The sequence below is a fragment of the Monopterus albus genome, unplaced genomic scaffold (genome assembly GCF_001952655.1).
Source record: "Monopterus albus unplaced genomic scaffold, M_albus_1.0 scaffold34.1, whole genome shotgun sequence".
Classification (NCBI taxonomy): domain Eukaryota; kingdom Metazoa; phylum Chordata; class Actinopteri; order Synbranchiformes; family Synbranchidae; genus Monopterus; species Monopterus albus.
The window spans coordinates 1,025,023-1,039,310 of record NW_018127914.1 but is presented as its reverse complement, the minus strand read 5'-3'; the positions used below and the strand labels follow the sequence as shown (position 1 = coordinate 1,039,310).

The following is a 14,288-nucleotide window of genomic DNA, read 5'->3' as shown; positions in this document are numbered from 1 at the left end:
TGGAGTGTCCTTGTAGCAGCACCTGAATCGCTGTCTTTGACACTTCAACAGATTATACTGAATAGGTGTATATGAATATAGTGATATTTCAAAAATCCTGTATTAGGCAGGTGAAACCAGGAAGAATGAAACGGTTAAACTTAACATCTGAACATACCTCAAAGCAGTACTCTTGTCCTAAAATGCTAGAGTGAACAGGTTTGATTATAGCCTCTTCATCCAAAACTAGGTCCAAAGCCTCCGCAGCACTGCTGGGAGAAAGTAAAGACTCATGGGAGTGGGATTCTTTGAAGCTTTGCATCAAGCGTGTCCTGGTGAAAGAAGGAGAGATTTATTTACTTTTATAATCCAGATATAAATATATCTGTGCTTTCATACAATACAAAATGAGCTGCTGCAGCTCTTGAGAGTCACTCCTACAATCTGAGTATGATTTCTGAGATCTGATCCTTCCATAATGAGTTTATGGAAAAGTTAAGACCACCAGACTTTCAGTTCTGGTGCCTGCAGTTTGGTCTGTTGACTCGGCTTATGTGACTCACACTGTGTGTTAGGAGATGGCCCACGGTGCCTCAAATTGTGGTCTTGTTTGGAAATGCAAAATGTAAATATAATGTTGGTATGGCTTACTGTGTATATGGGTGGGAAAACATGAACCAAGAGAAGCAGTTCAGCACTTATAGTCTGGAGGAATATTGTAGCGCAGTGTTAGTAGGGTAGTGTTATAAAAAGAGGAGGAGGAGGACTGTGTCCTGATCATAAAGTAACCTTCTGAGGAGGGCTGCTCTAGCAAGAAATAAGAGAAGAGGTGGTGGAAATGAAAGCTAAAAGGTAAACCAAGGCCGTCTCTCTCAGGTGAAGCATGGGTCGGCCAACTGAAAACAAAAAGTAGCACATTTTTGCTGACAAATTCTTGGGAAAGGAGGCAAACCAAATTACATTTATTATCGGTGCAACTTGCAGCATGTGTGCTACAGTCTCAGTCAGTGAGTTTAGGTTCAGCTGTACATTAGCTTAAAGTACAGCAAATAGAGATTGAATGTGAAACTATACTGTATATATCTCACTATAAAAACTATAAAAGCATGTTATTTGTATGTTGTAGTTTTATGTGCTGGATGTTTTTTAAACTTTTGAAGCATTAGCAGACAGGTATTTGCATTTGAATCAAGCCAACCTGTCTCTCTCAGTGTGCTAAGCTAACGGCTGCTGGCTTCACACCATAAAGACGTGAGTGATAATAATCTTCTCATTTAAATGGTAAATGGTCTTATACTTGTATAGCGCCTTTCTATGCTTTTACAGCACACTCAAAGCGCTTTCACATTATTCGGCCATTCACCCATTCACACTCCCAAGCACTCACGCATTCACACACCGGTGACATCACCGGGAGCAACTGGGGGTTCAGTGTCTTGCTCAAGGACACCTCGACATGTTGACTGGACAAGCCGGGAATCGAACCGCTAATCCTCCGGTTAGGAAACGACCCGCTCTACCTCCTGAGCCACAGCTGCCCCCAATACTGTAACTCTGTGAGAAAGCAAACAAGTATGTTTCCCAGTGTGTATAACTGTTCCTTCAACATTTTCTGAAACCACTTGTGAAAAACAGTGAACTGAAAATGGGGGGGTTATCTACGCTGGAAAGCTGGAGTTAGAAATCAGCATCATTATAAACATTAGCTTTGAACATGAGAGAGAATGAGGGCAAAGAAAAACAGGGAAGAAACTGTAAAAAGCAGCAGCTTTGAAAAACCATCTGATAATAACGCAGCAAATGAGGAGCACTAATTTCAGGCCAGATTTAATGGTGGTCAGAGGTGCAGTGGATCAGTGGATCGTCTAGATTACAGCGTCATCGCTGACTACGGTGTATGAAAAATGCTTTGGTAAACTGAGTTGGCAGTAGAGGTAGAGCAGCTGTGCTGGAAAGCTAAAGTGTGAATTTGGACACGAAGGGTTTATAGCAAAGTCAACTTAGCAGCACTGAGTGAATTAAGCATGTGTGGGCAGAGCTCGAAGCAGGCTGTGAAGGCAGCTGTCTGAGGCAGTGGTGGGAGCCAGTGAACGGCTGTGGTGAGAGGGGAGAGCATACTGACTGAGTCAGGACGCCACTTTAACCCTGACACCATTATGCTTCCCGCACCTCCTCCATTATTGCCTCCACAGAATCCCTCAGGTTAATATATCATATTTTGGGTTCCTGCTTTGGCGCTTACCCCAGCATTTTGGAAGAATTTTTATTTATTACATTTTTAGCTACATGACACATTCCACGTTGTGGGACAATCACACTTGCCCTAAAAATGTTATACATCTCCTGTTACAGAAAGAAGGTGTACTGTCAGCATTACATTTTAACTTTCTGCCTCTCTACATTTCCCATGTGTGCACTGTGACTGGATTGTGTGAGGAATGCATAAAAATTTGAACACAAGGCAAGTGAGGTTCCCCCAGGATGTGACCTTGCGTCAGAATTAAAAAAAAAAAAAAAAAAGCTGTCGTGAAAGCCTCTAAAGCGGCAAGCAACTGCATCCTAATGTTAGATAGAAGATAAAATGATACTGATGTAATTAAATGTACGCAATTCCACTAGAATGGCCAATAGACTTCTAGAAATCTTTTACCAAAATTAGACTCATGACAGTTTTTATTTTTGTGTGCTGATGAAAACACTCCAAGCTACAAACTTATTCAAAAAGACAGCATTGCGATCCTAGTCAGATTTTCATCTGGACAAACTGTCTGAAAATTCTATTTAATAATGTATCCACAGAAGCAGGAGCACTTATAAATTAAATAAACTGTAACTCTGTGGCTTGGAGTATACAGATGTCGCTTTTTTTGTTTGTTTGTTTAGTTTTTTACAGTAAGTGCCATTTCCCATTAGCCTTGTGCATATAAAACACTCTCCTTCAATTGTTCTGTTTTTCTATTGTACAGATATTTAATTAACAACTGCCTAAAATTTGCCTTTCATAATATTTCCCCCACATTCAATGACAATGCCTACTGATTAAAGATGATTACCACATCAAAAAAAAAAAACACTAATGTTAATCTACTGTCCATGACAAAACACTTCTGGGTAGCTATAAGATGATAAATTATTATTTGGTAGTCATGCAAAAACAATGCTTTTTTTTTTTTTAAAGATGTTGTGTTCACAAGGAAACACATGATTATTTGCAACCATGGCCTCTCCAGTGAACTAAATGCCACACAGGTAAAAATATATTTGTTGATCTGGTCATAAACTGGCAGTATGCCTGAAGTGTCTCCCTGACTTTTGTCCCAAAACATGCTGGGAGAGGCTCCAACCCTGTGACACTAATTTAGAATATGCAACTAGAAGCTGGACAAATGGTATTACCTTGAATTATACGTCTCACGTAATACGTTACCTACCGCTCTTGGTCAGCACTACGAAACCGGGGCAAAATCATTTGTTTGAAGCTGCTGGTCCGATCCAGTTTGGGTTGACTTTTGGCCCTCTTGATGGAACCCTTCAACCTTCGATTGAGAAAACTCTGAGGATTCCACAAGGGAAAAGAGAAAAACAAAAAATACTGTAATGTACAATTTACTAGAAGGCTTATCTTAAAATAAAAAAATAAAAAAATAAATAAAAATTACAGCTTTGTTTCTGAGGAAAGTGTAAACGCTCATTAAAGCATCACATTGCCAAGAATTAGTACAATAGCACACTGGGCCCAAAAAGTCAAACTGTACGTGTTTTTGTGTGAAATGTAACACGTTTTACTGTACTCACCGGTTGTCTGAAGGGCTGTGGGGTGGCATTTGGAGGGGTTTCCATGCTTGACTGCCTTGCAGAGGCAAAACTTGCCCTGCGAGATTGGTCTATAGTAAAACAGTGCCAAAAATAAAATCTATGAGAAAAAATGTCAGAAATAAATGTGAAAAACAGACAAAAAAAAAAAAAAAGAATATAAACCATTCAACTTGTAATGCAGATAAAACTATCTGGCTCAATATTTTTCTTAACTCTATAAAGCCATTTGTATCATATTTGATACAGCAGTTTCTGAGCAGATAGAAATCGCCAAAAATGCCCCATGTATCAAATGTGATACAAACAAAATAAAAATATGGCACATTTATTCCTATATGCCTGGACTGTGTCTATGCATAAATGGCAAATAAAAATCTTGAATCTTGGATTTTGAATCTTGAATTTTCTTTTGGGTTTTGTTAAAAGGTTTAATAAACATCTCATGTCCAAAAAATGTGACTGTTCTGGCTAGTTTTTGATGTGTTGGGCTTTACAGGGTTAAATTACAGATGAATCATCAGAATACTACAATATTGTACAAGTATGAACTGTGCAAAACTGCAAGAGGGTTAGACATATGGCTGTTAAGGTCATTTAAATGTATCATTTTGTTTTAGGGCTGCCAATACATAAAATTTTGCCGTATCATTTGTGCCAACAAAATCTGACATCATTTACACATTGTATTAAATAATTACAGCAGCTTATGTCAAAACAGGCCTCAGCTATAAAAAAATGTGGCAGCCATTTGAGAGATACGGAATAATAAGTAAGAAAGGGGTAACGTTTTTTTCTGTATTTTAAGGTTCAAGATTTGGTGCCAAAACAAATGAAAATTTTTTTGAATGCTGAAAAAAGTCTAAGTAACAAAGGAAAGGGCTACAAGGAGAAACTGCACGTTGCACAGACAGACAGTCACACAGCTGAGTCATTTTATGTTGGAATGACAACAGTGTGTGTGTGTGTGTGTGTGTGTGTGTCACCTTTGCACTGACGCTCTTAACAGGTATTCAAACAACATGAACACAAGTACAGAGATGTCTGTGACAACCATTAATCAATATGATGATGTAATAACAAAAAGTCTTTTGAAAAAGCTCATAACCATTAAAACATTAGCACAGTAGTTTTTCATAAAGTACATAACAAGTTAATGGATAATGTTGATTTACAGTACAATAACTTGAATTATTATACTGTTATTGAAGTAATATCTCTTGACAATATGTTCCAACTTTTACAGTGCCATAACTTATATTACTTATATTTTCAAGAGACATTTTACTACATTATATTGTATAGCTTGTATTAATACCTTGCAGCTGTTTTAGCCACATATAGAAAGGGAAACGGCATCACAAATCATGACAGAACACACACTAATCACATCAAGAACGCAGAATAGTAGGTGTACAGTAAGCAAAGCTCACCAACAAGGACAGACAGCTACAGCTTCCAATAAATAAATATATAAATAAAAAGTAAACACTTTGAATCCAAGGCCAGTGGAAAATGAAAAAACCCTTACGTGAGAACTACATTAGACACCTGTATTATCAAAGGATGAAATATATTGAGTCATCTTGAACTTTCTGCTCTTTGTCTGACTTTAGGCTTGTGCAAACAGTGGAACATGGTGATAGATCTATCAGAGTTTGAGCAGTTATATTTAGGTGCTCAAGTATGATTCTTCCACTACATGACTATGCGTTGACTAAGAAAGATCAGGCCAATGCCCAGGAGCAGGAGAGGATATTTTTATGGGACAGTTTTGCAGCACAATGTAAATTTTCTCCTGTTTTCCCTTCACTTGAAATGCTGTCCTATTTCCTAGCCTACTTCCAGACCTGTAAATCACCGCCTACATGTTCAATGATTCAGATAGGTCTGGTATTGTACTACAAGAAGAAAATGGAGAAAGAAAAATGGTGGCAAGTGTTGAGACCGATGTGCCTGTACAAGTTGTTGTAAGATGAGTTATAATAACCTTTAAATTAATTATATTCCTTTATTTAATGTGAAAAAATGCTATTGGCAACTGATACTGCAGCATTCATGCCAAAGGAAAATTACATTGGTGTGACTGGCGCATCGCCTGCTATAATGTCAGCAATACAAAGGCAGATAAAGCGTGTCTAAAGGTAGAGTGTGACCCTTACTTGAGGATGATTTTTCAGCCCTGGTTGTACAATAAAGCCATGCTGTTTTTATACTCAGATACTGTTAGGATTTGATGCATTTTTAAGCTACCAAAATTGTCTGATTCTTTGAAGTGTTGCATAAAATGTCACCGATTCATCTATAGGCTTTCTTTTTAAAGCTAAGAAAAGAGATCATGTTTCATGTTGACATTCACTCTGCTCTTCTATTTTTATCTGTGATTGATCTGTTGGGGCATTGTTTTATTAAATTACACATTACCCAAAGGTAATGTGTAACTTCCCCCCACACACACACACACACACACAAAAGAGAATCAAGACACTGTCATCCTATGATTTCCTCGCTCTCAAAGCCTGTAAATAGGCTACTCTCCAGGTTCTATTCTGAATCACAGCTAATTGTTTGGTATCCACGGAAACAACTCCAAGGTCTTCTACTTGAACTGTAGAAGATATTGGCACACAACGGCGCAATAAAGATGATGGAAAACACTCAGTAACATGCTGCAGAACACTGTTTCTGCTAACACACATGAGTGAACTGATCAGGCTGATCAGTTGCCAACAGGAGAAATGCTCCAGGTTCTTTTGTGTCTCATGTGGGGTGAATTCTGACACTTCTCTGAGGTAGGGCTTTATCGAACTGGCTCAATGATCCTGCGGTGGAATATCTCCCATATTGAGATTTTAACAGCACTGCCACTTAAAACATCATCATCCGCAACTTGTGGTGTTCTAAGTAAATGTGACATACTAAACCACACAGACGTGTTCGCATGGGCTATTCGGAATGTAAATTGCTGTCAGGACAGTGTGTGTGGGTGGCAACAGCCTCTAGCTAACTGTGATACTGAAGGAGAGAAAGACAGAAAGAGGAAGACTGCATGTGGGTGTTGGAGAAACATACTCAACCTTTAGCATATCTCTCTCTATTAATACATATTTGGAAACTTTATTTTTTAATAAACTGTATAAAATCAACCTTTTTCACAGGTTGGATTTTTTTTTTTTTGTTATAGATTAAAAATAAATGCAGTAGAAGGATACAATGTGCCATCTCTCAAACCAAGTGATCACGATATAAGCAGCCCTACCAAAATACAAACTATACAATATGGTCGCTAATAATAATTAAATCTCAGAGCAGCTATTCGTCTACCAAAACATATACTTAATTAGACTTTCCATGCAGCCCATGGTACACATTCATCAATCATTAGCAAAACTGTGAGGGATGAATTGGTCCAATCTGCTGAATCGATTTATCAACTTTGACAATAAACCTATTTATCCATCAGTCAAATGGCTACACTCGACGGAGTGAAGAGCCGACTGTCATAAAGAACCTGGGGATACAGATAACGGTATATACACAATAAAGAGAGAGAATTGTGCACATTTTCAGACACTCTCTCCAGGAACACATTCACAGCATCGCACAGTGTTGTGTTGTACACATGAAAAGTGCCACAAATAGCTCTGTAATGGATGCAAAGAAGAGTCAGAGATGTTCAAACCCTGACTCACAATGACAATGCTAATGTGATGATGTTGAGCAGGTATAATGTATAGTATGTTTACTATGTTACTTTAGCAAGCAAAAATGACAAGAAAAAAAATCTGCCATTGTATTCAACAGTGATAGTCTGCTTACAACCAATACACAAAATATAATTTAAAAATATTAAGATCACTTGTTTGTCTCTTTCATTGGTTTCAGATTTACTTCGCCCATACAAATGCAATATCAAGGATTTATAGAACTGATGTTGCAAATTTTACTGTGTCAAGTTCTTCACAACAGTGAACACTTTCCAGCACATTTGGTTCACAGTGATTCAGAAAGCTTCATTCTCTCTATCACTACCCTAAGCTGAGGAATCAGGGTGAGCATCAGAAAGAAAAGTTGGAGCGGTGCATCCTTATCTACAAATCATCCTAAGCAGTGCCTGTTTGTTGGTTGCAGATGCACTTTATCAAAAACAAAGGCTCAAGATTAAACGTGAAAAAGTTTTCACACATTACAAAACAGTTAACAGCCCCACACTTTTTCACTTGCTTGGAACGTTTATTTTAGTTTGAGTGCGTCCTCTCTAATGAAAAATGTTTATATAGTATACTGAATTTTCCCAAAATTTTGGGTTAACCAACCTCAGCAGCTGAACATAAATATAATGCAGAATATCCATTAAGCTTATTTAATACAATCATTTATCATAGGTTGCTTTTGCAGTCATTATGAATATCTGCATTGTTTATGCTACTAAATGAGGTGCTGTGCTCTTTGACATCTGCCATATTTCAGTTTGTTTTATGTCACATGCACTGAGGCGGGGAGCTGAGCTTTTACAAAAAAATAAAATAAAAATCTGAATGGACCTGAACTTTTATTGTGACTGTCCACAATGGTGATGGTCTTTGAGTGACAGTGTTTCCAGTAATAGACACACTCACAAGGTCGCATTATACTGTATCTGGTCAGGAGCACCTGACAACAAGGAGCTTTTGGTGACTCACAGACAGGTCTACTGGGCCAGATGTCACACTCATGTCATACTCATGTCATATGGAAGTCTGTGTAATTGCCATATTCAAAACTGTAAATATTGTTCGTGGTAACAACAAACTACAGCAGGGAATTTGCCATTTTTCAAACAGCTCCAATGCTAATTTAAGTCAGTATGTCAAGGTAGCCTAACTAAAACCAAATTGCCCTACTGCAAAATCTGCACATCATAGAACTGTGAATGGAAAAAATGTTAAACTAAATTTAATACATGGTGAAAGATGAAAGGAATTTTACTAGTGGCGCTAAAAAGTAACTAGAAACTAGGTCCAAAGACTCATACATTGGCAGAAAGGTGTTTCAGTGAAAGCTCGAGTGGTGACATTAGTTTCAGAGGAGAGCATCACAACCATCTGGCACAAAAGAAATTCTACACAGATACCACAAGGGACACATGAGAAAATATGTTTTTCAAATGTGGGTGCATTGACTCTTCGAGTTAACACAACACTCAAAGTGCTTGTTTAAGAAAATAAACACCGACTGCTAAAGTTCACTGGGTCAAAGGTGGTTTATCTGCCACCGTGAATTCATCGCAGCTATTGAAAAACCACATAAACAATGTAAATGTGTGCAGAAGGTTAAGGCCATTCATTAATAGTGCACTGTCAAAATAATCAGCCTGCATAACTGACAGGAGGAAACCCACACTGCATCAGCCACGTGGCTCTTTGACAAGCTGGCAGCTTCACTTCATGAGGTCTGACATGGTTTAAGCGTGAGCAATGATGTACAAAATTCATAACGACATTGGAAATGCCAAGCACATATACTGTATATAGACATTCACTGCTGTTAGTTAGAGAGTCTGTTGCTTGGCGGAACAAAGTTGTCTTGTGATGTCTGGTGCTTTAATACCAATTAAACTGCCTTTTGACTGCAAACCACAAGGAGCTGATATATTCAGACTGGTTCTATTGTGCACTCTACATAGTACAAGCTGTTTAGAGAAAAATTGTTGGGTTTATGAAAAAAAAAAAAAAAAAAAAAGTGCCAGCGACACTTTTGACTCTGGTGCTATGTTTAGAAACAGTACTCGAATAAAACAAATGCACAAAAGAGGTACGGCTGCAGGATTTGAAAGCAGAGGTGGGTGGAGGGAGCCAGGAGGAAAAAACAACTGTGATCAACTTAACAATTGACAGACATTTTTCGAGTAATGGAAAAAAAAAGTGACTTCTAACATGCTGCAACACATTTTCAGAACCCAGAGGTAGGAGGATTTTAAATGCGCCCTGAACAGACAAAAGCATAATGAGTATAACCTAAATAAGCAATCTGAAGCTGCTCTCCATCATGTGTTTTCCAGCATTCCTGTCTCCCTCTTGCCAGTCCCTCTGCCTCTGTGAGATAGCCAAGAGGAGTGTGGCCTAGTTACCATAGGAACACGTTCGCAGCTTGAGCTCACCATCAAACTACCTTCATTGTTAATAATGTATTTAGCTGTATTTTTGCCGTACTTGTAAATGAGCAGACTCAAATTAAAGAGCTGAAAATGGTGATTATGACATTTTAGAGATCAAGCAGCAATTTGAAGCTCTTAACACCAACTATACTGAGGTATTGAATTATCTCACCAGACCATTTTCTAAAGCTGCACTAAGTAACAGAAAATTATTTCTCTTCCTGTCCTGGAGCAGAAAAGGCTGCTTTCATCTGGGGAAGTAAAGAGAGGAGAAAGACTATCAAAGTCCATGTAAAAGGCAAATGGTGCTATCAAAATCTAGAGGATATCAAAATAAAACTCTGGAAGTGTGACAATGCAGGGCTGAGAGGGTGAATGATGCTCCAGTGGAGGATTGAGTGGTACCAAATTCTCAGTATAGTCGGGTACTTTTGTAAAGCTTCATAGAAGTGAGGAGGTCTGAAAAATCTTGGCAGAGGAAAAAGAGCAGAGCAGTACAGTTGAAGCCAAAATGTACATTAAACCTTTCATTAACCATCGGTGACAGCAGTGTCAGTGGATCTCAGACAAAACAGCAGATTAAAGGGGAACATAGAAAAACATATATAACAGAGAAAAACCTTATTGGACCACGACAGACTGGAGGAGAGGCTGGGAGATTACAGTAAGCACAGGTCACAGTGGGGAAAAAAGTTCACCGGTTTGGGGCTAAACTGACTCACTTGGGGTTAAAACTCCGGGTCCGCCACAGCAAACCTCCGCTTGACCCACCAACCCAAACTGACCCTGATGAGGCAGCCACGTCTTTGATGTGTCCATGCAGCTAAATGGTACAGACACAAGTTTTGTGTTTAGTTTTGACATCAATAAACCAGCAATCACAACACAGTGATGACAAAAAAAAAAATAAATAAAGTTATTGTGTACGAGAATAACTGCTAAAAGAAAACATTAGACCAATATGACCAAAAATGAAAACAAAAATGTTTAATTTAGGTTAATGTTGTACAAATGTTACAAGGATACAACTTCCTGTTCCATTTTTGCTTAGGAACTGGGAATAGTGGGCCGTATTAGTGAGTCCCAAAACCCGGAAGCGAGTTAGCATTTTTGCACTTCCGGTTCCCTCACAATGAGGTCTGTGGCATTTTTGGTTGGATGTATGAAATAAGGTCTGTGGTTAACACAAGGTCAATATGTTTTCACATTTTGCTCTACAATATACAATACACCAGTAAATACCCCAGTCATGAGTTTGAATGCCTTTATACATGTTGTTTTTTTTTAAAAGGCGGTTGCTAACAAGTGGCTAAATAAAACCAGATTGAGACTACATGGGATTTTACATGCTGAATGCAGGAGACTCATCTAATCACTAGTCCGCCTTTACAGTCTCCTTATTTTTAAACTCATACGTACGTACATCTGAACACAGTGACAACTACAAACATGGTGCAGGCTTGCAGTCTTCTTACACACAGAGAAAAGCAGCCAAGTATATATATATATATATATATACACACATATATCTCTGTTACAGGAAACATTCAACTTATCGCTGCCCTTTATAGCCTTGTAGGTTAAATGCCATGAAGCTCCTTAACCACAAGCTGTTACTATGATTAATTGATAAGGAGTCCTAGTGACACACCAGTGGTTAATTTCTGTTTTCTATTTCATGTTCTCTTTATGAGATTTCAGGAAGAAAGGTGGGGGAAAAAAAGTCAAACCAGGCAATACATATTTTTAACTGTCACACAAACAAGAGCATTTGTAAAACATGAAAAATACAATACATCTGACACATACCAGGGACTAAAGTTAAAGCCTAAAACATACAAAACAATACATTTGATCATCTCATAACAAGGGATGTGCCAGTTTGAACAGAAATTGTCCCAGCCATGACATCCTTTTACTTTAAAGACAACAGTCTGTCACAGCTGTATGAGATGCCATCTAGTTACGCTGCCAACTTAATGAGATATTTGGGGTGACTAACTCTAGAGGCTAATTAGGAACAGATTAAAAGGAGGAGGATATGAAGAAATGTTTTGGGGCACTTCTGGCAAGAAACAAAATGAGTTTTATGAAGTAGTGCCTTGTTATAAGCTCAGGAAGGAGCAAAATTACCAGAAGGGTAAAAAATATCTTGTGTTTTCTCTATTGGGTTCCTAAAAAAAGTGATGGGAAAGAAATTCATGGCCTGAGGCAGAAAACAACAATTTGAGAAAATTGCAGGACAGGAGCTTGCTGACAGGAGTCCATTTTTTTAAGAGAACACTCAAACAGACTGACAAAGTCATTCTGTCCTTGGCAGCAAGAGAAATCCCCCTTCATGCATCACACCAAAGAAGGCTGAAAAGCAACTGAATTATGATGAAAAACTTGGTATTGGAGTAAAATCAACTTTGTGCTGGCTGTCAGGCTACCGGCTGACAATGGTGGCAAAGTGGCAAGGAGTCCAGATTCTTCACACGAAAAATTAATAAACATCCATGATTCACACTTGTGTACTCCAGCTAAAATAATACCAAAATAATTCTATAGAGCGATTTTATGAGATAATTCGTATCTTACATAGATGGGCTTTTCATATGGAGGAGGATGAGGAAATCCTGCGAGAGGTAATGCGTCAGCGTGAGCCAGACTTATCATGTTCTATCAAGTGTGCAGCCTCAGACATTTCATTAACTGGAGCTCTTTTCTCTCCACTGCATTATGTTTTGTCATTAAGCTGGGGAAGCCATTGCAAGATCCCACAGTGGTTTAACTGTGCAGGGTAATGAACCGTGAAGACGGTAGCCACCAATCAGATCATTACTATGTTCTTAGCAGCTGAGATGAAGGAAAACTGTTATAGCAAAAAAAAAACAAGACAATCCAACAAACCTCAGTGCAAGGTCTAGTGGAGATGAGACACTTTTTGGCAAATGTTAATCTCAAATTCACTCAAATCAATTCGTTTTTGTAAAACGGACCAGTTTGTCAGTCAAGAACCTAAATTAACCATACAAGATTGTGACCTGTCTTTTATTTTGTGCCTTCATTGAAATTTAAAAAGCATGTCTTAATATCTCATTATGTATATCCAAGCTCCCAGAAACCCCCTGCAGTCTGTGCAGGTGTGCGATGCCAGAGATAGCTAATTAGCAAACTATGGGTGTCAGGGAAATCACCACAAGGCGGCAAGAAAGCCTGTCCAGCTGTGGAGTAGTTGACTGCCAATCAACCAGGCCCCTGCACCAATTTCACCTGAGGAGAAGATTCTAGTCACCGTGCGGCACCAAGTATCACATGCTGCATCTGTGCCATTATGTCTGTCTTTTGACATTTTTACACCTGGTTATCATGTTTTGACAAGAAAAGCTTCATGAAAGCAGTTTTGTGCCAATTAGCAGATGGAAAACTTAATGCCGAAATGCAGTTTCATGACTCGTGTGACCTTTGGGTACCACAAAGTTGCCTTCCTAAAAATAAAAATATCTGGCAAAACGATTTATTCTGTGACACAAAATGTATAGTGACCATGCGATACTTAAAAGATAAGGTTGGTCATTTTATATACAGTATTTTCAACATTCCCATACAGAGACTAAAACCAACTATGAACTCCCTATACTCATAGTTAATGTCTGTCAGTGTTTCAATCCATTGTCGGTTTCAATCCATGCCCGGCCTTATCCTTTAAGGAGTCATATCCTACATGGTGCAGAATCAGAAGTTCCTAAGTTGAAACCCTCCATAAAGTGTCTTATCAAACAGGTCCTGGTAACAACCAGCAAATCCTAAATGTGGATCACCTTGGTTTTGTACCTACTTATTTTTTAGAACATCTCCAAAGTAAACTGTATCCCTAAATAATTACAATTCTACTAAGACATGCACCATATGTTTATAAAAAATTAAGAGTCATTATCAAAAAACCATGCAGCTTGCAAGGTATCACCTTAAACAGGTTCACATACAGTGAGACAGTGCACACCTGTCCAGCAGCTGGTTTAAACCCTACTGCCTACACCCTAAGCTAATATTCAGGCTGTGAGGTGGGCACCCAGCTTTGGTACCTCCATTGGCCAGTATTTCCAGGACAGGTATGAAACACTTCACTGTGACATGTGGTGGATAGCCAAAATCTTGGTGTGGCTATGTCACTCTCCTCTGCCCATACTTGTATACAACACTTACCCAATATCACAGGACTTCCTGGTGGAGAAATCTTGACAGCTTAGTCACATCTGTGGGTGCGGACTGAATCCGGTGGGCTTCCAGGGCACTTGGGGAGGGACTGAGGTTCCAGGTTTACTTCGTTTTTGGGACAAAGGTAAAATCAGTTTGTGCAAACCTGAGAAACAGTTTC

At 38.7% G+C, this 14,288-nt stretch overlaps 1 protein-coding gene across 1 annotated transcript in view; it reads right to left on the bottom strand.

Moving 5' to 3' along the window:
• The window catches only part of LOC109958731 (ras/Rap GTPase-activating protein SynGAP-like), a 39,076-nt gene extending 24,794 nt beyond the window's left edge, over positions 1-14,282 (bottom strand). The window contains 5 exon segments of the mRNA XM_020597612.1: positions 158-311; positions 3,411-3,532; positions 3,775-3,863; positions 10,651-10,751; positions 14,117-14,282. Coding sequence (XP_020453268.1) covers positions 158-311; positions 3,411-3,532; positions 3,775-3,863; positions 10,651-10,747 — 462 coding nt within the window. The 5' untranslated portion in view covers positions 10,748-10,751; positions 14,117-14,282.
• Between the last annotated feature and the right edge of the window lie 6 nt (positions 14,283-14,288).